At 41.8% G+C, this 26493-nt stretch overlaps 1 protein-coding gene across 2 annotated transcripts in view; it reads left to right on the top strand.

Moving 5' to 3' along the window:
• sec24b (SEC24 homolog B, COPII coat complex component) overlaps positions 1–25865 on the top strand; it is a 32027-nt gene extending 6162 nt beyond the window's left edge. For both annotated transcript variants that reach the window (XM_026183697.1, XM_026183706.1), the window contains 20 exons: positions 4798–4881; positions 5745–5908; positions 6410–6594; positions 6881–6983; positions 9247–9373; positions 9479–9588; positions 9794–9906; positions 10019–10137; positions 10324–10379; positions 10497–10703; positions 12116–12239; positions 13039–13197; positions 13282–13455; positions 13550–13660; positions 15030–15205; positions 15965–16102; positions 20457–20561; positions 21456–21548; positions 22175–22278; positions 25286–25865. In XM_026183697.1, the coding sequence (XP_026039482.1) occupies positions 4798–4881; positions 5745–5908; positions 6410–6594; positions 6881–6983; positions 9247–9373; positions 9479–9588; positions 9794–9906; positions 10019–10137; positions 10324–10379; positions 10497–10703; positions 12116–12239; positions 13039–13197; positions 13282–13455; positions 13550–13660; positions 15030–15205; positions 15965–16102; positions 20457–20561; positions 21456–21548; positions 22175–22278; positions 25286–25400 (2567 nt within the window). In that variant the 3' untranslated portion in view covers positions 25401–25865. The remainder of the gene's footprint in view (positions 1–4797; positions 4882–5744; positions 5909–6409; positions 6595–6880; positions 6984–9246; positions 9374–9478; positions 9589–9793; positions 9907–10018; positions 10138–10323; positions 10380–10496; positions 10704–12115; positions 12240–13038; positions 13198–13281; positions 13456–13549; positions 13661–15029; positions 15206–15964; positions 16103–20456; positions 20562–21455; positions 21549–22174; positions 22279–25285) is intronic.
• Positions 25866–26493: the final 628 nt, after the last annotated feature.

Genomic DNA, 26493 nt, shown 5'->3' with positions numbered 1-26493 from the left:
TATCCGGTGTCACTTCTGATAACTGCCATTTTCCTCTTCCCTGTCTGGCTACCATCTGTCACGTCTACTCTACCTGCCAACGCTTGTAATCAGTTCACTGCTCATCATCAGCACCATCTCCTTTCTAATAGGCTAATCATATTTCTCCCTGTTGGTCCTTGTCACCAGCCTTGCAGAGTTCACCCGCTGCGCGCAACATTTCCCCCCCTCGCATTCATCAGTCCTCTTTCAAAATATTGATTTCATCTCCTCAGTGTGTGTGCACACTGTTCTGTTCTTCCATCACTGAAAGCTAACATGAAATTTTTTTCCCTCAGAAAGGTGGCAGGTAAGTAGTGCTCGTTGTCATATACAGGACGACGTCCTCTTTGTCTGCTGTCTAGCTCTGAGCAGCGCTCTTGCTGTCTCTCAGTAATGTTCAGGGTGTGATCGTCCAGCTGTAGTGGACCCTCCACTTATCAGCAGTTATCCATGCTGATGGAAAAAAAAATCAATATTTTGTGTTTTTCTTTCCACTCTGTTCACGGCTCTTGATAGTAAACTGGATAGCCTCGGGAATGAGTTTGAATTAGATGTGGTCATGAGTCCTAGATGTAAGATGAGCACTTATGACATAAAAATGTATTGAGAAGAAATATTAATATAATCGAATATCTTTGGGTTTAAAAATTGGAAAAAGGTATGAAGGTTTTAAATAATCTAAGTGAATTTAAATATATTTTCTAACATAAATGTCAAGAGTTTTCTTTCATTCTCTAGTAAAGGGAAAGCATTACGATGTAGGGGGGATTGGTTTATGTACTGCATGTTTTAGATTTGTTTTTGTATTTAATTCAGGTGAGTTTTGGGACTTTTAAATCATTTAGAAGCAAATAAGTAAAAAAAATGATTCCAGTGTACTTTGTTCATGCAAGGGGTCTGTTACGAAGTAACTTTTGAGTATTGCTGATGAACAGAAATGTGTTTCATGCGTGAGTAGATTAAACGTCAGTATAGGTTTATTTAAAAAAAAAATTTTTTTATCACATGCCTGGCAATTTTGTTTTGTTTTGCAGGGGGAAGTTTTTACAAGGAGAAAAAAGATTGGTTTATTACGGAGAAGTTAGCTGTTTGTACACTGTTTGATTTTTTTGACAAGTTTATTTGTCCATGGGGCTACTGATTGACCCTCACGCTTGAATCTTGAATCTCACTGTACTAAAAAAACCTTGCATTGTATTAAAAAGGCTAAAATGCTTGGTGTAACTTTTTTTTTAAATAAATTATTTTACATTTAATAATTTAAATGTCAGGTCAGCATGATACTGATTGTTGTCATGCACCTGTGTGATGTCTCTCTCAGATGTTCTGCTTTAAAGATCCTCTGAGACGTGTGTCATCAGCCAGAGGTTAACAGATGTTTAAATATAACCACTCCCCTGCCGATAGGTCCCGCTGTCTATGCATGCGTTTGCTGACTCTCCTGCTTCTCACAAGAGAGCATTGTTAGCACTGCTACAACTCATTAGCGCACTGCCTAATAAAATGAGGAGCTTGGTTTAGCTTTCTGTTTATCCCTCGTGCTCTCATCAATTCCCCACAGTGTTGCTGTCTTACAGGTTGTCTGTTGCAGCAAAATAGCACTTGTTGATTCAAGGAAGCCACGCTTACCAGAATCATGATATTGAAAATAACAAAATGGGTTCAGAGTCACAAGTAAAGCAGAAAACAACCAGTGCATTTTAGACTTTTGTAGGACAAAGCTTGCAAGTTATTAGTTGAAAAATAGTTTAAATACATTTTAAAATGAACATTATAAGCAAACCTGATTAAACTAATTTATAACACAAATCTAACAGCAGACGTATGTTATCAGGATGAATCAATTCATCACCTGTCACATTTTGATAATACTGCCATCACCTACTATCAACAACAGCAGTCGCCAACCAAAATAACCGACTATAACACCAGCAGCAACAACCAGCCTCGCAGCTAATGGCAACCACAGCCAACAGCAACACTAATATTTCTAATAGCAGTAGTAGTTCTGAATTTTAATCTTGGATTGCCTCATATTTATTTAGTTACAGCTGTTTTATTTCAGATTTGTGTATGGCCATTCATTTTTGTTATCTGTATACACACGACAAGTTTTTCTTATTGATTATATGCCAAAATGTTTTGATCAATTTATCTTTATTTTGTAACTGTTCACATAACAAAAGTTATCCACGACTAGAGTTTAAGGCGTTACTCAGTTGGCTGTTTGTTTGTTCACTAATTAAGTCTGTCTGGAGTCAGGGACGGCGTTTTGGTTTCTTTGGTTTGTGTTGCTGTGTCATCTCTGTTGTTGTCATGGTCTTACTGCTGAGTGTGAATCAAGTATTCAAATACATGTAAGGTTTGTCCTGGTTTGAAATAGGCCTTAGTCGGCTCAGTAACCATTAAGTTACACATGTACTGGTGCAGTAATAGAATATAAATGTATGTGGAGTCCAAACTGGGCTCATATTAAAACTTTTAAGATCAACTGCAAATCAACACTGGCTACAATGAGCTCTATATAGTCTTGGTAGTATCCATTTTCTTGAAGGAGGAGGAGTAGGCTTGGCTCTCCTGGTGTCCTCGTCATCCCTAGTGCTTAATCCAGTAGTCTGCTGGTCCGATTTAGTCTGAGATAATTGGATCTTGCCCTGTCCAATGAGCTCTGTCCCTGAGGCCTGTCACATCTTGGTTTGCTGCTGTTGATCCCTCCTTTTGGCACACATGGATTAGTGGATCCATTCAAATATTACTGCCCATGTAATCCTTTGGGAAAACCTATTCATTACATGACATGCAAGGAATAAACAGACAAAAACGAAAAGATCCTTTTGCTTGCTGCTGTTTTTTTATTAAGATTATTTTGTGGATATTTTACCTCATAGGCACTGAAGCAAATTAGAAAAGCGATATGATGGAGTTGGATAACATGCAACCAATGTTGGATTTGAACCGGGAGTGTTGCAGTGCACTAAATGAGTCCACACGCTATTTTGACTGCAGCATTAATTCTTGAAAGGTTATGGCAGCTTGCTGAGGGATTTGAAAAATAATTTTAAAAGCCTTCATGCTTTTTTTTTTTTTTTAAATAACGTAACGTGAAGCTTTCGAGTTAGCTGCCAGCCTTACCCTCCTCTATGTCCATGAGCGGTGGATAGAGACGAAAAGAATGACATCATAAACACAAGAAATGAGTTTCCCTAGATTGGGTGAGAAGCTCGGTCATTTGGGTGGAGCTCAGAGTTGAGCCGTGACACGAGCCAGCCGAGGTGGCTCGGACCTCTGAGGAAAAATGTGTCCTGGACACTTCCTAGGTGGGGTGATTTGGGCATGCCTAGTGTTTGATCACTGAAACAGTTAAACTGAAAATGATGATGGCAGTAGTAGTAGTAGTCAAAGGAGCTTGCAAAGAAAAGCGTCTGGACTTCTTTAAGTTGCTTGAAGACGTTTCACCTCTCATCCGAGAAGCTTCTTCAGTTCTAAGGTCAAATGGTGGAGAGTCCCAGATATAAACCTAGTGGGTCCCTCTGTGGGGGGTTTCTCCCACTAGGTTTATATCTGGGACTCTCCACCATTTGACCTTAGAACTGAAGAAGCTTCTCGGATGAGAGGTGAAACGTCTTCAAGCAACTTAAAGAAGTCCAGACGCTTTTCTTTGCAAGCTCCTTTGACTACGATGACCTGGATGACTGAGAACCTTCACAGACGTAGTAGTAGTAGTAGTAGTAGTGATTTTTTTTTCAGATACTTTGACATAGTCACAAAGTGCTTTAAGAGAACACAGATTAGTTTATGACAAAAAGTAGTCAGTCACAAGATAACATTTTAAAAAGGGCATAAAACTAAATGAGTACTGTACTACAAAATAAATAAAATGGGCAGTAATAAAATGAAAAGTTTAGAAAAGATATAGAAATTGTAAAAAGGAATAAAAACTTGGTTACTAGGGGGAAAAAAGCAAGTTCAGAGTTTTGATGATGGTGATAAACTTGTTCCAGGTGTTAAATATAAATGACTCTGCTATTAATTTAATGCATTTCTTTAGTTTTGCTGGCTGAACAGAGGAATCTGAGGCATGTGTTGTCTAACCCGCCTGTTTGTGAGGACACTGGGAGCCTTTTTGTCAGAAAGCTGAATTCAGATGGTAGATGTTAATATAAAAGTTCTCCAAAAAAGAATTTATTTAATTTTGGTTTTTAGATTACAAAAAAGATAAGGCTTGACTAATCCACATCTGGTAAACCACCTTTCTCTGATCAGGGCACCACCCTGTAGCTTCCAGTGGTTTGTCCTCACTAATGGCCTGTAGCTAACTGGTTTTATTGAACATGCTGAAAATGTCTTTCGATCTGTGCCCATCGCACACACTCATATCTTCTTTCCCCCCCCTCAGTTCTCTACACATGTCCTGTCCTCAGACGTCCTTTCCCCCACACAGCAACTTGCATATACTCAAAACTTAAGTGCTTCCTTTTTATGTTTTCTTTCCATCTTTCAGTCTGCCTCTTCTCTTTCGTTTTCTTTCTGTGAGGCCAAAGGGAGTCCATGCACGACCAAACCAGAAAATCTGCTTTTATTCACTTTAATGTTGTCTTTCATTTTTATCCCAACACCCTGTCCTTCCTCCCCGTTTCACTTCATTTGTCTTTAGATTTTTTTTATTGTGCCATTATTTATTTGAACAGAGTAATATTTGCAAGCTGTCTTTTCCTTCATAATAACAGTTTTTAATGCCTTTTGAGTTTCATTTTTTCCCCTCTCTGCCTCTCGCAGGCGGTGACACATCCTCTTCTTCTACTGGCAGTGCCTCTCCGGTGCCCAACAGCTACGATTCCCTCGAAGGTGGCAGCTATCCAGGTACGTGTTCATCACAGACAGACTGCACCTCATGCACCTGAGCAACTCTCAGTAAAATCACAGCTTTGTCTAAACTGTAAATCAACTTTTCTTTGACAATATGTACAGTGCACAATATTTTTATAACTTGGCATTTGCATAAAATGAAATCTGTTATAAAACCTTAATCAATTGTTAAAGCTGAATTTTAGGGTCTTAGGTCAGTGCTGGAAAACAGATGTGAGAATGACCAGATGAAAATATTCTTGAATATAAAGAAAGTGCTGCCTCCTAAGCAGGGACTCTTAGAGGATAAAATAATTCTCCGTGAACTGAATTTAGATCCTTTTCCTTATCCCTGAGGAAGGTTCCTGCAGTGTTAACACAGCTATATTTGCTGACAGCTGATGTGGCAAAAAAGACTTGGGTCTTCTGTTATCTAGTGACAACTTTTCACAGCAGAGAGAGGAAAAACGGGCTTTAAGACAATCCACATATTCCCTTTGATGCGACCCAGCTTTTCTAAGCAGAAGACAGCAGTGTCATTCACAACGCTTTAAATGTGATTGTTGTTAGTTTGTTACTGGTACAGTGTTCCTGATGTTTATACTACCGTCTCATCTCTTATGGCTCTTTATTCATCTAATCTGATAACAATATTGTGTAGTTTGACCAAAGCTAATGGAGACAGCAAAGGGGACTGCAAATGCTACTTGAAAAGGCTTTTTTTTGTTGTTTAGGGATAATTTGGCACTTATTCTAACTTATTCTAAAATCAACATTAACACAGTGATCTTATTTTTCTGGTCATGTTAAAACACCTTAAAAATGTTCTGTCTTCTTAACATCACACTACTGTACTCCTGCACTGTCTCTCTTTCCAGAATCCATGCCACCATCCAGCAATGTGACCAACCAGGCTCAGCCCTACGGTAGTTACGGTTACCCTGGCATGCAGTCAGGTTATCGGCAGGGACCGGCGTCCCACACTGACGCCTCCCCCTCCGACGACCTGTATGGCCAGTCAAACTACCAGCAGTACTCACAGGTGAGCCTGCAACAGAAATGTTGATTAATATTTTGCACATCTATGGATTGTTTGAAAGTTTTTTTCAGGCTATTTTCTCAGATTTTATATTAAATTGTCTAATTTTTCGTGTGTAAAAAGTTTGGATAAAGGCAAACCCAACCTGCGTTTGATACCCATCACTTAGAGCGACTGTCTGTTGCCCCCACTAGATTTTAAGTAAGCATATGTAGGCTTTTAAATTTCACCTATGCTTTGACCAATTCTGGTGATAGGCTCTAGTTTTATGAGCTGGCTTATAACAGAGTCAGAGACCTGTTCAGGATTCTGACCCTGGACTTTGCCAGACTTCTAGACTTGATCATAATCCACAACTGACTGACTGGTCAGACTTAATAAATAAATGTTTAAGGTGTCACTACACAGAGATTATTTTATAAAATAGCCCACCTGATGAATTTTGGCTGTAAGCTGAGCTGTTTGTTTGTTCGCGGTGTGGAAACCATCCGTCCCTCTCTGCAGCCCTTCCCTAGTCTCTCTGAGCTGTCCGCAGCCCTCGGCGGGCTGAGTGGTGTGCCAGAGCTGGAGGTCGAGGCCCTGAGGCCAATCAACCTGCTGCAGGAGAGAAACTTGCTGCCCCCCAGACCTTTGGAAGCTCCAGAACCCAACCTCAGCCCCGACCTTAAGAAAGTCAACTGCAGTCCACAGTAAGTCTGGTGTAGGGAAATTTTGAGTGGCAGCTGAGTCCTTAAATTTAGCCATTTACTTTCAGTGTATCACAGAAACTTTAGAGTAGTAAAATAAATAAATTCTTAAAATAGTACAACAGTAGTATACAATTACGGGTTGTTGTTTTTTTTTTTTCAACTTCTAAGCTCATGGTTTTTGTTTTCTTACTGCATTATTTCAACCTTTTTTCATTTCGTATATTTTTATCTGTGAGTATATTTTGTCATTCGTTTGTCTTTTTTTTCTTCTTTTTTTTAAAATCAGGACATTCAGGTGTACTCTGACCAGCGTTCCCCAGACCCAGGCTTTACTCAACAAAGCCAGACTCCCTCTGGGCCTCCTCCTCCACCCCTTCAGAGATCTACAGGTACATCAAAATTCCCCTCAAAGAACATTTTTCTCAGATTTTGGTATTATGGAGTTAAGATGTCGGCAAATGTTTAGTTCTGTTTTTAAGCAGTGTGTGGTCTTTTTTTTTTTCCCATTGCCTTCTCAAGCACTGCATGAAGCTGTTCTGCTATTTATTTATTGAACATACAAAAGCTTTGTTTAGGGCACAAACGCTGCTGTACCTTTTAGCAGACAATAGTTTGAGTTTCTTCATCAAGAGTCATTTTATTCTGATACTTTTTTGTTAAAGCAAACAGATGTGATCAATTCATTCTGTGAAATGCAAAATATGTTGTGCAGAGCAGGGTGTTTTTTCCCTGACAGAGGTATTTCACATTAGTCGACACAGTTTTACATTAAAGAAAGGTGGAACATAGTGTTTAAATACTATCTGGGTCCTTTGTAGCTGTCTTTTTCCACTCGTGACCAGTCAGCAGGAGGAGCAGAATGACAACGATGAAGAGGTGCAGGAAAGATAAGGGAGGGTATTTATAGAGCTGTGAGGTGAAGACGTGTCAGTAGATGTGAAGTGACAAACAATAGGAAAGTGCTTGAAAGACAGGCTGGCACTGACTTCCTGGACTAACGGTTAAATAACTGAATGTTTGACAGAGCGTCAGTTGTTGGCTCGTCGTTTTTGTGAGTGTGTATTTCAAAAGGATATCTCAGAATTGCCCAGGCTGTGTTGCTTTTACAGTAGATGACTGCAGAGGTGTGGATCCTGTGGACGTGTGAAACAGACATTCATGCTCCTCTGCAGTTTCTGCCTACAGCTTTAATTTTGGCAACTCTGATAGTTTAAGGATATGTTATGAAAATGTATTTTTGGAATCATATGCTACACCTACACAGTATTTCCTGATTTTGAATGTAATTTGGTGTTTCCTCTGAGTCAGTCAAGTCTACAGTGTCTCAGTAAACAGCTGTGAGCTGTTTGGTGTAGTCTGGAGTGAGCCTGCAGTTTGGTGTCAGATACGTCAGAGCATCCTGACTGTCAACGGATAGTTTTAAAGAATTTTTCTTCTTGGAGGTGGTTTAGTGAGGCTTTATGATGCATTTAAATCTTCAGCTTGTGACATTGTTTGTGGTCTCTGAGGAGACTCTGTATTACATCGAGGTCCTCCCTTCTTATGCAGCCCAAATATGGGTGTATGCCCCATCATGAGGAACTTCATGTCCCTCGTCTTCTCTGATCTCCCAAGGATACTGTGGTATCGTCTAGTTTAATAGTCTAACCAACTAGTAGAAATTGTTCTTTCCCCAAAGGCTGTCTGCGCTCTGACATTAACATTCATTGCCTGTTTTGAAAAGCACCACCTAGACGAAGTGGGAGAAGCGGGGATGGTTTGGGCATCTCTTCTTAGACTGATGTCTCTTTGCATGGATCCAGATATGAGAAGAAAGAAAGGGAGGATGTATTTGATCATGATGGAAAATGGCACAAGAAAAATGAAGCTACATTTAAATTTTTTGCACTACAGCAGCAGCATTGGCACCCATTTACTCGAATACCCAGAGAGGTGGAAATTCTTAGTTTTTGCTTAACCTTACAGCTGAACCAGCAAACAGAGGTGATTAAGATATTTTGGTTTCACTACTGAGGCGTTTTTCTCGACATCTGTGTTTACTTCGCCTGTGAAAGTAACACATTACTGTTGCGATCCAACCCAAGTGTGAAATTACAAGTTTTCAAAATCTTTTCTATCAGTGTCATGTTTTATTTAATTACTGCAGCTCAACTCAACTGTTTATCAACATAGATGTCAATTATTTTATAGTTATGTTAGCATTTGATCTGATAATAATTTTTAGCTGTTTTTAGTAAATTGCAGAGAAAGAAAGTAGTCCCAAAACCTCCGTTGTGGCCTTCAGGTGTACCCGAGGATAAACAGACTTTGTTCTAAGGAAAAGGTGGAGAAATTTTGGGTGACTCTGGTGCTTCAGTGGAAGTCATGACACCAAAAAAAAGAGGAGAAAAGAACTGCAGTTTTGTTTTGGTTTTTTTTTTTTTCCAACCACACTCACAGAAAAGGAAACAAAGTGCTATTCAGCCATCTGCTGAGATATAAATAGAAGATTGTTTTGAAAGGGTCATGGGATGGAGAAAGAAAGTGGAGGCCAAAAAATTGAGGCATGACAGATGAAAAGTTCATAAACATGTCTTTTGTATTTTTTATTTTTTTTATTGGAAGTTAGTCCATCTTTCTCTAAGCCTTTTCCCCCCGTTTGCCTCTCTGCAGCAGTTACCGGTGATCACATCAAACACGATCGTGCGCTGTCGCTCCTGCCGCACCTACATCAATCCGTTCGTCACCTTTCTGGACCAGCGCAGGTGGAAGTGCAACCTGTGTTACCGGGTCAATGATGGTACAAGTCCAGTCAAGCTATTTATATATTGTCCCTGCAATTTCTTTACTGCTGAATCATGTTTTTGCAGCCTTAATGTTTTATGCCATTTTAATTCTTGTTCAGTACCAGATGAGTTCATGTACAATCCAGTCACAAGGTCATACGGTGAACCACACAAGAGGCCAGAGGTCCAGAATTCCACTGTGGAGTTCATCGCCTCCTCAGACTACATGGTAAACACGCCTCTTATTCATATTACACGTACTTTGCTTCTCTGTCCACTAGAGGGCAGTGTTGTGTTTAGTAAACAGAGGGGAAAAAAAGAAGGCTCATGCATAAGAAGTGACACCTGCAAAGGTCATATAAAAACTTATTATTATTATTATTTTTTTTTTTTTCAAACCTTCAGGGATCTTTGATGTTTTTGTTCCTTTTCAGTTGCGACCTCCTCAGCCGGCGGCCTACCTGTTTGTACTCGACGTGTCTCACAATGCTGTGGAAGCAGGATACCTGAAGTACTTCTGTGAATCACTTCTTGGGAACTTGGATAAGTGAGTCCTGATGTTGCTGCTTCATGAGTTTGTCAGTTAGCTATTTAATCAAGCTGATTATTAGCGTCTGTCACAGGCAGAAACCAGGCTGACACAATGTTTCCTGCTGCAGGTTGCCTGGGGACTCGCGTACCAGAGTGGGCTTCCTCACCTTTGATAGCACCATCCACTTTTACAATCTCCAGGAGGGGCTGTCCCAGCCACAGATGCTGGTGGTGTCAGACATCGATGGTAAATATAAGTTACTTCAAAATGACACATGAGAACTGTGGCAGTGACCCACGATCAAAAGTTGTTGCCACACAGTTAAGACCAGAGGTGGTGGTCTATTAGAGTGACTAATGACCCTTTCTAGTGTATTTGATAGAAATGTGTCATCTATAGCCGCATTAATAGTCTTTCCTGCTTTCTTTGCAGATGTCTTCATACCATCTCATGACAGCTTGATGGTGAATCTAAAGGAGAGCAACGAGGTAGAGCGTGCTGCTTTGTTCCCTTGCATCTCTTCTGTCATGTTCGTGCCTGCTTCATGATGTTTCTGAAACGGTTTTCTTTTTAATTTTCTCATGTATTGTTTCTCCATCCTCCAGCTGGTGAAGGACTTGCTGAAGTCACTGCCGGCGCTGTTCAGCCAGAGCAGAGAGACCCACAGCGCCCTCGGTCCTGCCTTACAGGCCGCTTTCAAGCTCATGTCACCCACCGGAGGCCGCATCACGGTGTTCCAGACTCAGCTGCCGACGCTGGGAGCCGGGAAGCTGCAGTCGAGAGAAGACCCCAATCAGCGTTCGAGCTCAAAGGTAATTATATTTTCTTTTATTTGTGATTATAATGAGAAAAACAACTATCCAGAGAAAGTGGGAGCAAGAGCAGATGCAGGATTTTATCATATCTTCCTTATTTGGAGTTAAACAGCATCCTTTTTCTTATTTCTGTCTTTATTTGGATGTTAACAGTGAAAAGTTTGGACACAGCAAGCCGTCGAATGTTTAATGAACAGATTGTTTTAGTGTAAAGTGCTTGACGTTTATTCAGCTGTGTAAAAACTATAACTTTAATCTCAGACAAACCGATTTACTCAGGAACAAATAAAATACTAAAAAAAAAGCCAAACAATAACATTTTTAATTTATCTAAGTGACTCATATATATTTAACCTGAGTCGCGAAAGACGGCGGTGGGTTTGAAAACAATTTGCCGGGAGTCCGGTGTTCTCACGGCGCTAGTGACCTAGCCCCCGGCTAGCTATCGAGCTAGTGGGTAACAGACGTCTCCGAAAACGTCGGAGCGCTTTTGAAAATATGTGGTGTCCTGATAAACTGAGCAGATATTTGAGGTTTACACAGCTACATTCTCGCCTGAAAATATGTTAAACGTTTATTTTGTGACCCAGAAAGAATAATAAGAGTAATATTAAAACTAACTAGCTACCGCCATTGTTGGAAACTAAGCTGGGCCGCGCTATGAATTCTGGGACACAGCTGCTGCTTCTTCTTCGGGGTTTAACGGCAGCTGGCGCTGCTGTGCTTCATCTGTAACAGCTAATAATCACCACCCTGAACTGCCAGATCCTTATTTAATTATATATTTATTTTATTTATTTAGATATTTATTGATAAGTAAGACATAAATAAAAACATCCTTATTTCCTACCTCTGTGCGGTATGTTCATGGTGTTTGTTTTTCATGCGTATTTTTTGAATTTGTCTCATGATCATGAAGTTGGAGTGCCTGCGGGTGCCCTGTTTTAATTTTTATATTTTTCACATCAAATGGGAGTTTTAAATCATGGCTGCATTGTGACTTGTGAAGCTTAAATTGAACCATATGACAGATGAAGTACAGCCAAAGATTAGTACTTTGTGTCCTGGCATTTTCACAGCTGAGTTGTATTTATACTTTCCTGCAACAGCTCACTTTTCTTACCTGTCCCAACGTTGTCTCACATTTCATCTCAGATTAAACACCACTGTTATTGTCATCCCAGGATTGTGATTTATTCAAGTTTAGCATCTTCTTTTTTTATTCTGAATAAACTGCCAACAAGTCATGATAAGAGTTTCCAAAAAGAAAATGACAAATAACAGATGTGCTTGTTTGCTCGGGGGAAAAAGATATTATATTGTCTTTTTTTGCTGTCAGGAAGGTCCCCATTCCCTCAGTCCTGTGATCAAAATGAGGAGTTGCTGGTAATAACTCTCATATCTTTCAGGGAGCCCACCACCTCGGTCCTGCCACTGACTTCTACAAGAAACTTGCACTGGATTGCTCAGGACAACAGATAGGAGTGGATCTCTTCCTCCTCAGCTCCCAGTACGCCGACCTCGCCTCATTAGGTGAGAGCATGATTGAGTCAGCTGTTGGCATCATTCATGTTGTCCATGTATCCAAAGTGTCAACATTTTTGCTTATGTTATGAATGCTAATGAGCAAATCGGCTCCCAGTATTCTTTATATTCTATATTTTTTTTATTCTATTTTTTTTTTTAATAATATATTTCCTTTTTTGTGCAGATTTGCAAACGTAGACTTTAAATCAGATCGCTTTAAAATAACCCTGTAGGAGCATTTTGTGGTTTGGTTTCTGAGTGTGTACTGCTGCTGCACTCAGGTTCTTCAGCTTATCATCATCAGAGCTTGTTGTTTTGCTGTTGCTGTAGTAGTAGTAGTAGCAGCTAACATGTGATTCAGGAGACTGGAAATAATTTGCCTCGAAGAAAATGTCCTGCAGAAGCTCAGGCCTCGGCTCAAGTGATAACATCCAGAAAGTGTGTTACCAGTGTTATCAACCTTGTTTTATCTGTTAAACCACACACCAGGTCATCTGTTGACACGGATACCAAATCTCCTAACAGCTTATTTCTGGCTAATAAAGGAGAAACCTATTCTAAACTGCTTTCTCGCCATCATCGACCTATTTGCTTTCTTCATCTTTATGTCATATTTAATATTATATTATCTGTGTTTTGAATTATTTAATCTTTAATTCAGTCCAGTGTGGGATTAAGGCATTATTTACAAATCACACACATCATAATGATGTATTTGAACTCTTCTTCCCAGTCTTCACAGACTGAAGATAATCACATGTAATTCTCTTAATGTCGATCCTCTCATGTTTTTCTTATTTCTCAGCATGTATCTCCAGGTATTCAGCAGGCAGCGTCTTTTACTATCCCTCCTTTCATTACATCCACAACCCGGCCCAGCTGGAAAAGTTCCAGAGAGACCTCGAGCGCTACCTCACCAGGAAGATCGGCTTTGAGGCGGTCATGAGAATAAGATGCACTAAAGGTAATCAGATTAGATGCAGCTTCATGCACGTTTTAATGTTTCTGTGTCAAACACAAGTTTTGTCCCTGCCTTTTTCCTCTTCAGGTTTATCCATCCACACGTTTCACGGTAACTTCTTTGTGCGCTCCACTGACCTGCTGTCCCTGGCCAATGTGAACCCAGACTCTGCCTTCGCTGTCCAGATGTCAGTCGAAGACTCTCTGGCAGACTCGTCTCTGGCCTGCTTCCAGGCTGCTCTGCTCTACACGTCGAGTAAAGGTATACACAAGAATGACTCATTTTCATGGTAACACATTTAGGTTGAAATTCTTTAAAGATCTTGAAAACGGGACTGTTATTAATTCATCTGTAGGAAAGAGACGTATCAGGGTCCACACTCTGTGTCTGCCAGTGGTCAGTCAGCTGAGTGATGTGTATGCCGGTGCTGACGTCCAAGCCATCACTTGTCTGTTAGCCAACATGGGTAAGTGTTTAGCTTAAATCCTTGGCTTTCACGCCTTTTCATGTGCAGTACTTTTAACCTAAGACTTTTTACACATTTATGACAGTTGGCCTCTAGCCTCCCCGTGGTTGACACAAATCCAATAACATGTTAAAAATATTAGAGTGATAAAGTGATATTGTCAGTGTTTTTTTTCCAGAAAAGTTGGCAGAAAAAAATGCATCAAAATGTATCGAATAAGTTTCCATCGGGTTTCATAAAACACGCAGTCAGTTGGAATTAAATACCAACCCTGGGTGGAAATGTAGCGATACCTGTGTGGTGGTATATAACCCACAGAGAGCTTTTTGTAAGCCAGGTCTTTCCTGTTTCAAGAGTCACATTCGTATACATTTGCATTTTATATTAATGATTAAAAGGTTTTATTCAGTCTGTGCAGAGTGGCTTTATGGGTCATGTTGACCACCGCTGTTTCCCTAGAGGTTGTGCATTGGAGCTGAAGAGTGCAAAGTTTGCCTGTCCCACAGACACACAATGTCCACATAAATATGAAAATGTTTGCAATAGGGCTGTGCGATATGACCAAAATCTCATATCCCAATATGAGACATTTCTCATCCCGATAACGAGATATCTCGCAAAAATTTTACGTTTTCGAACTCGGGCAACTCGACTTGTGTGAAATGTTTTCAGCTTGGCGTCGTGTACCTGGAGTTGAGTGTTTTGACCCATGCATAAAACTATGTATTTTTAGATAGAAGTTGCAACAGCCGCCATTTTCTTTGAGTATTTATTACACAGCGTGCTGCGGGGAAAAGCCTGTTCTAACGTTTGAGTCTAAGGTTTATTTTGTGCACCTGTCGGCTCCGTTTTGCTTCTCATCTGCAAACTCTCTCCACACTCTTTCACGTGGTTATTGTGTAGGTGGTAGAAGAGGTTTGTTGTGTTTGAGTCTGTGGTGGGGACTGGTTTGCGCCATAATTTGCATGGTACAATTTTCTAGTCCGTGTCAGACTTTCCTTAACCAAACCATGTCCATGCTACAGCGGTAGAACCTCGTTTAGGAATAAGGTCCTGGATTTGTTTTGACTGGTCCTTCTGTTTGGAGCTACCTGGTTCTGCCTCATCTTCACTGGCAATGCTGGTATTCTCTGTGCCACAATGAAAAACAGCGTAGTTTGCGCCACCACGAAACAAACGATAGCAAATAATTTGAAACGATGTTTTCATTTTGTCATGTGATATATTTCATCATATCGCACAGCCCTAGTTTGTAAACATGTCTCATCAGGACGTACTCTGGGCTTTTGTTAACTTAACTTTGTGTTCAGAACTGATTAAAATGCTGTCTTGGAGGTAAACTAGTCTTCATTTGGTCTTTTCAATCCAGCCATCGATCGATCGATATCATCCAGCCTGTCGGACGCCCGGGACGCGCTGGTGAATGCGGTGGTGGACTTGGGGAGCGCCTACAAGAGCAACGTCTCCAACCTTCAGCAGTCTGGACTTGTCCTCCCTGCAGCCATGCGTCTCTTCCCCCTCTACATCCTTGCTCTACTTAAACAGGTGCGGCTGCCTGACTGTCATCGGCACATGAACACACACGCGTCACACAGCATGACATACACTAAAAAGAAGGAGAAGAAAAGGCTGTGAATGTGTGTTTAAGCATGCAGCCCTCCACTTTTCCCTGTTAGCAGACTTCTTCTGGAAAGTTTTTATTTTTTAAATTCACTTTGAGGTAAAAGGAGAGAGTTTTGTTTTACTGACTAAACCTGCAAAACGTTATTACGCATTTTAAGATGTAGTTGAGTACAAACCCTAAAAACAAAACACCCTCTGACCAAATGTTACACAGTAGAAAAGTGTGAGCTCACAGTCACAATGCCTGGGTTAAAGACTATTAATCCACCCGGCATGTGTGCATTCATACATCCAGGGTGTGTCCATGTTCAGAAGCACATACACACCCTGTTTCTGAGACAAATCCTCCCTGTAGGTGTTTGTGGGACTCTAACAGTGTGTTCCTTTGATGAATCAGAGAATAAACTTCGGAAACATCACTGTTTAATTGAAAGAAGCACATTATGGCCTATTATTCCTGGTGATTAAAGGTTAAACTGTTACCACAATGTTTTTGTCTGAACTTGTTGCAGTTTAATTCTCCATTTTTAGCAAAAGGATTTGTTTTACTCTGCAAATGGGGCTAAAGCTTTACTCTGCATTTTTAATTTTTATAGATCTTTGAACTTATTCTTATTCTTGACGTAATAAATCAGAGAAATCAAATCCAACACTGCTGATGTGATGTGTGTTTGCTTTCAGAAAGCCCTGCGGACGGGCACCAGCACGAGGCTGGACGAGCGGGTCTTTGCCATGTGCGAATTCAAGACTCAGCCGCTGCAGCAGCTGATGCGAATGGTTCATCCTGACCTCTACCGACTGGACAACATCTCTGACCAGGTGGGATGCAGATGGCTTTTCTCATAACTCAGTGCACTAAAGAATAGTAGAGAGAGGGAAAAACAAAATGACTACTATTTAACCCATTAACATAACATCGTTAACATATATTCGCCATCTTCGGAATTAAGATGGCACCGGTGAGGTCGGCTGCCGTCACGACTGCTCCGACCACTTTTTCTTTGTCTTTGTTTTTTAAGTTAGTTTTCAGCGTTTCTAAATCGGCAAAATCATCACCATTGGGTACATTAGGTATGACAGTGACACTCTTGTTTCTATTGGTATACAATGTACTCACAATTCGAAGTTTTTAACTCCGGATCCGAGCTGGCCGAGTGAGATCTCGAGGGAGAACAAAGGGAAGCGGCGGCGGCCTAGAGGGAAGCGAGCCGGCGTCAGGAACAGGCTGAGAGCTCGTGCACACCGCACACCTCTGCCTAGCATCCTGCTCGCCAACGTCCAGTCACTGGAGAACAAGCTTGACGACCTCAGGGCCAGGATAAAGTTCCAGAGAGACATTCGGGACTGCAATCTCCTCTGCTTCACCGAGACATGGCTGAACCCAGCGGTGCCGGACCACGCCATCCAGCCGGCCGACTTCTTCTCGGTTCACCGCATGGACAGGACACGGGACTCGGGGAAGTCAAGGGGAGGCGGCGTGTGTTTAATGGTGAACAACAACTGGTGCAACAGTGCGAACGTTGTTCCTCTCACACGCTCCTGCACACCAAATCTGGAACTACTGTCCATCATGTGTCGTCCTTTTTATCTACCTCGGGAATTTACATCGGTCATTGTAAGTGCCGTTTATATTCCACCACAAGCGGACACGGTTACCGCCTTATGCGAGCTGCATGAGGCACTCACACAGCACCAGACACAACACCGGGACGCTGCGCTTATTGTGACGGGGGACTTTAATAGCGCCAACCTCAAACGCGCAGCGCCGAACTTTTATCAACACATCACCTGCCCCACCAGGGGTGAAAGGACACTGGACCACTGCTACACTACGGTCAAGGACGGCTACAAGGCACAATCCCGCCCCCCGTTTGGCAAATCTGATCACGCCGCCATCTTCCTCATGCCAAAATACAAACAAAGGCTGAAACAGGAAGTTCCTGTTCAGAGGAAGGTCGCGCGCTGGACGGATCAATCGGTGGCCGCGTTACAGGACGCACTCGATGACGCAGACTGGGGCATGTTCAGAAACAGCTCCGACGATGACGTCAACGTGTTTACGGAAGCGGTTGTGGGATCCATCGGGAAACTAGCGGATGATACCGTGGAGACAAAGACTATCACAACGTTTCCCAACCAGAAGCCGTGGGTGGATAAAACCATCCGCGACGCTCTGAGATCCCGCACCGCTGCCTACAACACGGGACTCATGACGGGGGACATGGACCCGTACAAAGCCGCGTCATATAACGTGCGGAGGGCGGTGAAAGAGGCGAAGCAGCGCTACGGGAGGAAACTAGAGTCACAACTCCAACAGAGTGACTCTAGGAGCCTGTGGCGGGGACTAAGGACAATAACGGACTATAAAGCACCAACAACCGGTATGACGAACGCGGCCGTGACTCTGGCAGACGAGCTGAACACTTTCTATGCTCGCTTCGAGGCTGCAGCTAAGGTCTCCAACAATGCTAGTGTTAGCGGCGCTAACGGCTGCAGACAGGAAGATACTGCCAGCACCGGAAACGTGCTCGTCATCTCCGAGCATGAAGTAAGGAGAGCCTTCAAGAGAGTGAACACCAGGAAAGCAGCAGGACCAGACGGCATCCCAGGTCGTATCCTAAGAGACTGCGCATACCAGCTAGCTCCTGTGTTCACTGAGATATTCAACATCTCTTTATCTCAGTCGGTGATCCCCACATGCTTCAAAGAGTCCATCATTGTTCCTGTCCCGAAGAAACCCCACCCTGCTTCTCTCAATGACTATCGCCCTGTAGCCCTCACCTCAGTAGTGATGAAGTGCTTTGAACGCCTGGTCAGAGACTTCATCATTTCTTCACTACCAGACACACTGGACCCACTACAGTTCGCTTACCGTCCAAATCGTTCCACAGACGATGCCATCTCTCATCTCCTCCACACATCACTCACTCACTTGGACACTAGAAGGGGGAATTATGTTAAAATGCTCTTCATAGACTACAGCTCTGCATTTAACACCATAATTCCCTCCACACTCACCACCAAGCTGGAGCATCTGGGACTCAGCTCATCTATGTGTCAGTGGATCTCCAACTTCCTAACTGGCAGACCACAGGCAGTAAGGATGGGCGGACATGTCTCAGCCTCCACCACTCTTAGCACTGGAGCCCCCCAGGGGTGTGTTCTGAGCCCCCTGCTGTACTCTTTGTACACATATGACTGTGTGGCCACTACCAGCTCCACCACCATCATCAAGTTTGCTGACGACACCGTCGTGGTGGGCCTGATCTCTGATAACAACGAGACGGCCTACCTGAAGGAGATTAGGAATCTGGAGAACTGGTGCCAGAGGAACAACCTCCTTCTAAACGTCAGTAAGACAAAGGAGCTGATAGTGGACTTCAGCACTAAGCAGGAGAGGAACTACCAGACCCCCGTCATCAACGAGTGCCCAGTGGAGAGAGTGGACAGCTTCAAATACCTCGGAGTTCACATCACGCAGGACCTGTCATGGTCCTGTCACATCAACACCGTGGTGAAAAAGGCCCGTCAGCGTCTCTACCACCTCAGACGCTTGAGAGACTTCCAACTGCCCTCCAAGGTGCTCAGGAACTTTTACTCGTGCACCATAGAGAGCATCCTGACGGGAAATATCTTAACCTGGTTCGGGAACAGCACCATGCAGGACAGACGAGCTCTACAGAGGGTTGTGCGGTCAGCTGAGCGCACCATCCGCTCCGAGCTCCCTGACCTGCACTCAATCTACAGCAGGCGGTGCTGGACCAAGGCCAGGAAGATGGTGAAGGACCTCAGCCATCCCAACAACAGACTGTTCTCTCTGTTGAGGTCAGGAAAGCGATTCCGCTCCCTGAAGACCAACACAGAGAGACTGAGGAGGAGCTTCTTCCCGCAGGCGATACGGTCTCTCAATCACACCACCACACAGTACTGACCCACACATACAGTTCTTACACACACACTGGACTTTCTGGACTTTGTTTTTGCACAACACTGGTCACTATATTCTTCATTTCCGGTTAATACTTGTACAGCTGCTGTTATTGTGTATATATTTATTTATATTTAGATTTCTTCATACATTCTTATATAGTTCTATATTGTGTATTTTGTTGTACAGTTATTTTATTTTCAACTTTAATTTATATATTTTATCTTATTCTTCCCAGTTAAATTTACCCTTCATTCTAATTTGTGTTGTACAGTTATTTCATTTTTAACCTTAATTTATATTTTATTCCTTCCTAGTTAAATTTACCCTTTTAAATTTTTCATATTTATTTCCTATCTTATTCATAGCCTTTCCTTTTTTTGTTTTCTTTAGGTCACGAGCAGTTGTCCAAGCATTTCACTACATATCGTACTGTGTATGACTGTGTACGTGACAAATAAAATTTGAATTTGAATTTGAATTTTATATCTCTGTATGCAGTGCAACTTTATTATTAAACCTGTGCTTAATGGCTTGACTCACTCTTTTAGGTTGTTTTTTATACCTGGCGAAGTGGTTAAATGTAACAGTGAGCTGATAAGATATTTTAGATAACTTAGATGTCTTGCCTAAAAACACTGGAATCCCAGCATCTGGTAAGGTGTCACATCAAAGCCTTAATCCTGAACATTATGATGACTAAGAGCAAAGCCAGTCTGCTTTTTTTCTCTGGAAATTCACAGAAAGTTTGGTGAAAATTGGTTTGGGATCATTGGGATTGCTTTTGCTAGTTAAAACAGATGACTTGAAATGTTTATGAGGAAACTGTGTTTTTAAGCTTGTGGTATCTTTTAGAACAACAAGGATTTAACTCAATGACAGAAATGTCATAATAAACGTGATTAAAACTTTTATTTTAGTGTTTATTTTTTAGTTTGCATTATATGCATCAGCTTTTTTTTCACTGAACGTTTCTTTTAAAGTTGTATTTAAAAATGTGAAAATAGTCTCACGTGTAACATTTACTTTTAAACACTTGTAATAACAAGAATTATGAAAATTATATTATAGTGGAGACATATTTTAAATGAGGTAATATCAGACTTTAATGTTTGTATGCTCTCTGTTTGAAGCTTTGGGAGCTTTACCTGTGACACTATGTAATTATTATGTATATGTTGTCTGCACATGTAAAGCAGAGTAAAGCTGTTTTTATACTCTGCTCACAAGTTGTCTGACCTGCAGGGGGCGCTTCATCTGAACGATACCGTAGTCCCTCAGCCTCATCTGCTCCACCTGTCTGCTGAGAGGCTGAGCAGAGATGGAGCTTTCCTCATGGACTGTGGCAACGTAAGCTCCGAGAAGTCTTTATTTCACCTCGTTTATATTTTTCACGTCTCTGTCTTCTCTCCATCTAGTCCTTTAATAAAATGCAATAAACCTTAGGTCATAATTTAGAGCAAATCAAAGAGAAGTTGTCTTTGCCTGAAATAATATGTGATGGCTTGAGGACTGGAGTTGGGATTTATCGTCTCATTATTTGCCTCGGAGTAACATCAGCAGCAGCACTGGAGCCCAGTTTTCATTAAGTTTAATGTCACATAATTTAATTTAAAGGGATTTTCCACTGGAGCAAATTAAATACAGAAAGAAACCGAAACACTCCAATCTTCAGACTATCACTGGAAAGTATCAGTAATAAATGGAGGGTAGTTAGATGTTTGAAGTTTAAACTTGGTACCAAATCTAATTTCTGAGTGAACTTCTCACTAGTGCAATGGCGTATTTGGTGGCAATAAAGATTTTTTTTAAAAAGGTGGGAGGGTTTTAATATTACAAAAAACAAACAAACAAGGCAAAACATAAAGCCACACATTTATTGAAAATAAAAAAACTTACAAGAAAAAACTCAAAGTTAAGAGAAAGAATTATAAATTTCTAATCTATGAGGAAAAAACATTTATGAGAAAAACAGTCAAATTTATGGGAGGATGCATACGAAGGGGGGAATTGATAAGAAATAGAAATTTATGGGAAAAACCCTAGAAAAAACTAAAAGAGAAAATTATTGTTATAATTGTTTTGTTATTATTTTTTCTTCCTCACTGTCATAGTTTAGAGTGGTGATATTAATAACATTGGCCCTGCTGGCTCTTTAGTTATGGCAGATTAAGACGCACACATGTCAGAGTGTGTAGAAAGTATACTGTGCGGTAATGCTCCTCTTCTCTTCTGCCTGTCCAGGTGTTTTATCTGTGGATTGGCAAATGCTGCAACGAAATGTTCATCCGAGATGTTTTGGGCTGCCCGAACTACGCTTCAATTCCCCCCAACATGGTCAGTAAGACTCATTTGAGTAGAAGGACACATGCAAACAGTTCAAAGAGACAATTAATCTTTTGAAGTACAATGAAGCTTTTATTTTCCCTCTACATCCAGCACATCAGGACGTTACAGAGAAGTGTGATTAGGGAAATGTCTGTACTGACACACACACACGCGTGTGTGCGCCGCCCAGTCGCTGGCTGAATGATGCAATGCGACATTTTGTTTCCCCTGAAAATGACTCACAGTTGAGCTCCACAGTGAAGGAGCTGTGTTTCTGTTCACTTAGTTAGAAAAAAACAACTTGTCCAGCAGAACAGACTTGCTGATGTAGCTTTTCTGCTTTTTTAACAAACTGTGCAGCCACCTAGAAAGTTCTGTCATTACCACGCCGAGGGCATGATGGCAACACCCAGAGCAAACGGCGAGTCAGCACTTGTTTATGCTTATTTTATCTTTCTAGCAAGGGGTCAGTGCCTCATAGATCCACCTACAAGCCCACACTCCCCACCACAGGCATGTTCCCGTTAACCACATTGTATGGCTGGGGTTGACTGTGTGAATCTGCGCTATCTGAAACACTCCACTAACAACAGCGTTGTTGTTTTGTTTCCCCTCTTGTCCTCTTTGGTTCCTAGAGTCACATTCCGGAGCTGGAGACTCCTCTCTCTGAGAGGGTGCGAGCTTTCCTCGACTGGCTCCACGACAACCGAGCGTTCAGCTCCACGATACATGTCGTCAAGTAAGCACTGCCGCACATCTGGACTCATATCTGACTGTTTGCAAACACACTGGAAACTGTGCTTCTTCTTCAGGGCAGTCACAGATATACATAGACAGCTTGTTTTGTTCTTTTTTTTTTAATTGCGTGAAATGGATCTCACATATTGCTTTAATACAAAATCTGAGGTCACTGAAGGAAAAAGTGTTGAGTTGCTCTGTCGCCAAAGACAGAACTGCAGAAAACTGAGGTTTGAAGTGTAAAGCAGGGATTGTGCTCTGTTGGGAACACAGAGAGTTGCTGACCCCAAGCGAGCAGTCATTTGTGTTTTACTTGTTTAAAGTCGCCTCAGGGCCTCACATGTCATAAAAGATTGCAGGCACACAGCCTATCGTGGCATCAACCACTGGTTTTGGACTCATTTTGAAGGTTCAGCATTAGTGTTTTGGCCACCGCCATGTTAGCCTGAACCTGTGTTTTTAAACTGTACACAAAGACACCTGGTAATGAGTGCGAACTAAGAGACTGACGAAATCCTAAAACTTCACTTAAACTGGAGCACAGGCTCTGTGGATGCTGTGTCAGGACAGCTGCACAGTGAGCCCTTACTACTGGACACTGAGCTGGCTTATTACTGACAGAAAAAAGTAGGCAATAATTTTTGGAAGTAATAAACTTCAAATTAAAAAGAATCATCTCTCATTCCTGTGAACCTCCGGGTTCAGCGTTAAGTTTAATGTTCCAGTCATGTGATAGGTGCCTTTTTATATCTATCGGCTACTTGGCCAAATTAAATCTGACATTCTGTTGAGGTTCATGAGGAAATAAAGCAAATAAAGAACATTACGATTGTCTGATACTGCACATCCTCTCCGAGTTCGCCCTTCTGCTTCGTCACCTCCCTGGAATCTCGTAAATCCAGATAGTGAGCTGCTCTGATTGGCATTGAACAGAAACTAGGTGTGGACAGTTTCATATAGCAGAGATCGGCACGAGGTTGACGGAAAAGTATTTCCGAAGTGTAAACACAAAGACAAAGTGAGCATTGAGGTCACAGATTGACAGCGGCGGTAAAGTCATCCGCAGGGAACGCATTGTTTCGGTTTCCTCTCTCTCCTCCTCTTGGTGGTACGGCATTGTTGCTTAGCCACATGTTTACATGACATGTTAGTAAAAATGCACTGAGTGGTATTTGAACAGATGTTTGCGTGATGACAGGACTTAATGATCTGAAATGACAGGAACTACGAGAGAGATTTGACAAAAGAATTAAAAACGGCTCTTAAAGTGGTTTCAAGTTCTCTGTGACTTCGAACCTCTCAGTTGTTGATATGTTTGTTTGTTTTTTTAATGATATTAAAAGTGCAAGAACTTTAAAGAGTGGCTAAAATATTCAAGGAAGCAATGTTTGAATATTTGAAAAAGCGGATGGGCACCTGACAGAGAAGCCAATGGATGTGTAGTTAAAGGGATCTATTCTCCTCATTTCCACCTCAGTGTTTGGACTTGATCTCTGCTAGAGTAGCTCTGCATGAGTCATAGTTCACAATAATCCACCCTTCTTCATGAAATGATGGCTTGCAGTTCTATCAGATTGTACTTCAACATTTCAGAAGTGTCCCAGAAGCAGCTCTCAACTCGACATCATTCAGAATGATGTGGACAGGAAGTCGGACACTAGAATGGCATAAAAAATACGTCACTTTTCAGATTAAAAGCCTTAAGAATTAACACCATGTTTCTGAAAGACTCCTGGTGTTATTTGATGCTCCGTGAAGGAAGGGACAAAGCATTTAAAGCCTTCATCTCATGGACATGCACCCAGTTTATTCCCAGGGGGACACAAGCTGTTTAAGGTTTTCTCCCTTTAAGCCAGTTTTTTTCTGACTGGCCAGAGCTTTGCCTGAGGTGACTGTGTTAGCCAATCCTGCTCTCTGTGAGATCATACAGAGCAAAGAGTAGAAGAAAACAGCTTTTAGGGTCGTTTGCAACCTGAACTTTTGGCTCAGAGAGATTACTACAGCATAAAAAGTACATTTAAAGCATCGACCCCTGTATTTCTGCGTATATGTACAAGTATGTCCTGGTTTGACTGAGCTCATGTTCTGCTCCATCTGAGCCTTGTTGATGGTGTTTCCCCCTTTTTTGGTCCAGACATCAAAGCTGTGTGCCTGTTACTGCCAGAGCGCTTACGTGGCAGAATGACATTTACACGTAAGACCGTCATCTCTGTTTTTTTTAGACACACTGTAGGTATCAGTTAAACAATGAAGAGGTGCGCAATGAGCTGTTTATAAGCATAGCAACAAAGGGGCAAAAGAGGCAGACGGCTAAGCAGCAGAGAGCTACATCTTTATTGTTTATGCGGGACTTTCTAAAGCCTGTTAAATGTCAAATAAATAAAAATATCACACCACATTATCTCCAGAGCTCAAGGCGGCTCCTTAATAGCTCTTGTTTTGTCACTTTTATAACATTTCATTCTGGCAAATCTCAGTTTTGGGGTTTTTTTTGCATTGGGAATATATTTCTCAAAGTAAAGCCAAGGTCTGACTACAAGCAGTTGCGAGCTCTGAGAGAGAAACCAGACGTCAGATCAGACGTTCAGTTTCTGCTCTTGTAAGTCGGGTTAGAGAAGCCAGCAACGTCTCGCCCAGCCTGGGAACTCGTCCTTCATGGATGTCTTTTTGAAATTAAAGACAGACATTTAAAAAAAAAAAAAAAAGAGAAGATGAAAAAAACAGGCAGGGAGGGCTTTGGCTCTGACTGCTGAATAGGTGGTCCTGAGGAGGTGGCTCCGCAAACTCTTAGAGAAAAACTCTCATGCTGGGGATTTGTACGAACAGCTGTCAGTTCAGAGTCAGTGAGGTAGAAGATGCAGGAGAGTGTTGTGTTTAAGAGCTGACATGTCAGCAATGCTTCAAGTTATGTGGAATAGATTCCAACACTTCTTAGACTTACAGAGCATTAAAATGTACAAACCAGTTTCTTCTTTCCCTTTAATGCATTTTTTCCTTCTTTCCCGCAGAGATGATGCCTCTGCTAAAGCCACTTTGTTCCAGCACCTGGTGGAGGACCGGTCAGAGTGGGCTTCTTCCTATCATGAATTCCTGCAGCACATTCAGCAGCAAGTGTCCAAGTAGACTCCCATCACGCTGAGAAAAACTTTGACCACTAGATTCCTTAAACAAGAGCGTGAAAGGACTTGTAACCTGATAGAGTGAAAGCTAGTGTTAGCCAGCAATGGACACCCATCGCTGCGTCAGACCAGTTTTAGCGAGGCGAGTTTCCTCCCCTTCTTTTAAACGGTCTCATTCAAATCAAAGCTTGTTGGTCACCTGCGATTAGACCAGCAGAAGGGGAGGGAAGAGGTAGTTTTAGAAAAGAATAACGAGTTACCGAAAAGAATGAATGAACGAATGAAATTGCTAAAAAACAAACATCCTGCAGCGGCTCTTGCCGCCTCTTTAACCACTGTCAAACATTTTAACCTTCTCGTAAATCCATCGCTCCCGAGAGGAGGAGGAGAAAGTCGAGCCAAGAAGATGCCACTTCAACATCTTTTATTTCAGTTTGTTTTGTGAGCCTAAAATGTAGCTTGTGCTTTTTCTTTCTTTTTCTTTCCTTTTTTTTTTTTTTTTAAATTTCCCGATACATTCCCTTCCCTTTGTTTCATTTCAAGACTGTTTTGAAAACACTGGAGAACAGAAACAAAAATCGGGCATGTGCTTTGAACGGCGACACGCATGCCGCCTTTTTGTCCGCTGCTAGTCTGCTGATGAGCGACGGCTGCCGGGAACGTGATGGGACACCAGTCGGATGTTTAACCCTCCCGTCGGCTCCGTCTTCTCTGCTCCGCTTTATGAACTCCTGAGTTGTTGAGATCGCTCTCCATAAACTTTCCCCCACCCGCCGGCAGTCTTCTCTTCATTTGTTTTATCTTTTTTTCTCCAGGCGCTAACTAAGTTGCTACCCACTTTGTAACTACTGAAAGAATCTTTTATGTGTGATTATTTATGAACCAGCTTATTAAATAAAGACAAAAACAGAACTCTGCTTGTTTCGTGTGACGTGATTATTGATATTACCCCATCAGCCCAATGACTAAGCACTCGGTTTCTTCAAAAAGGGGATCCTTCAACATGAATTTCATTTAAGGGAAAAGGAAGAAGTCACCCAGTGACCTGATCTTGAAATGACACAAGGAGATGACCTTGAATAAGGAAGTGGCCTAAT

The sequence above is a fragment of the Astatotilapia calliptera genome, chromosome 2, assembly GCF_900246225.1.
Source record: "Astatotilapia calliptera chromosome 2, fAstCal1.2, whole genome shotgun sequence".
Classification (NCBI taxonomy): Eukaryota; Metazoa; Chordata; class Actinopteri; order Cichliformes; family Cichlidae; genus Astatotilapia; species Astatotilapia calliptera.
The sequence above is the reverse complement of the archived record's forward strand: the minus strand, read 5'-3'. Positions and strand labels throughout refer to the sequence as shown.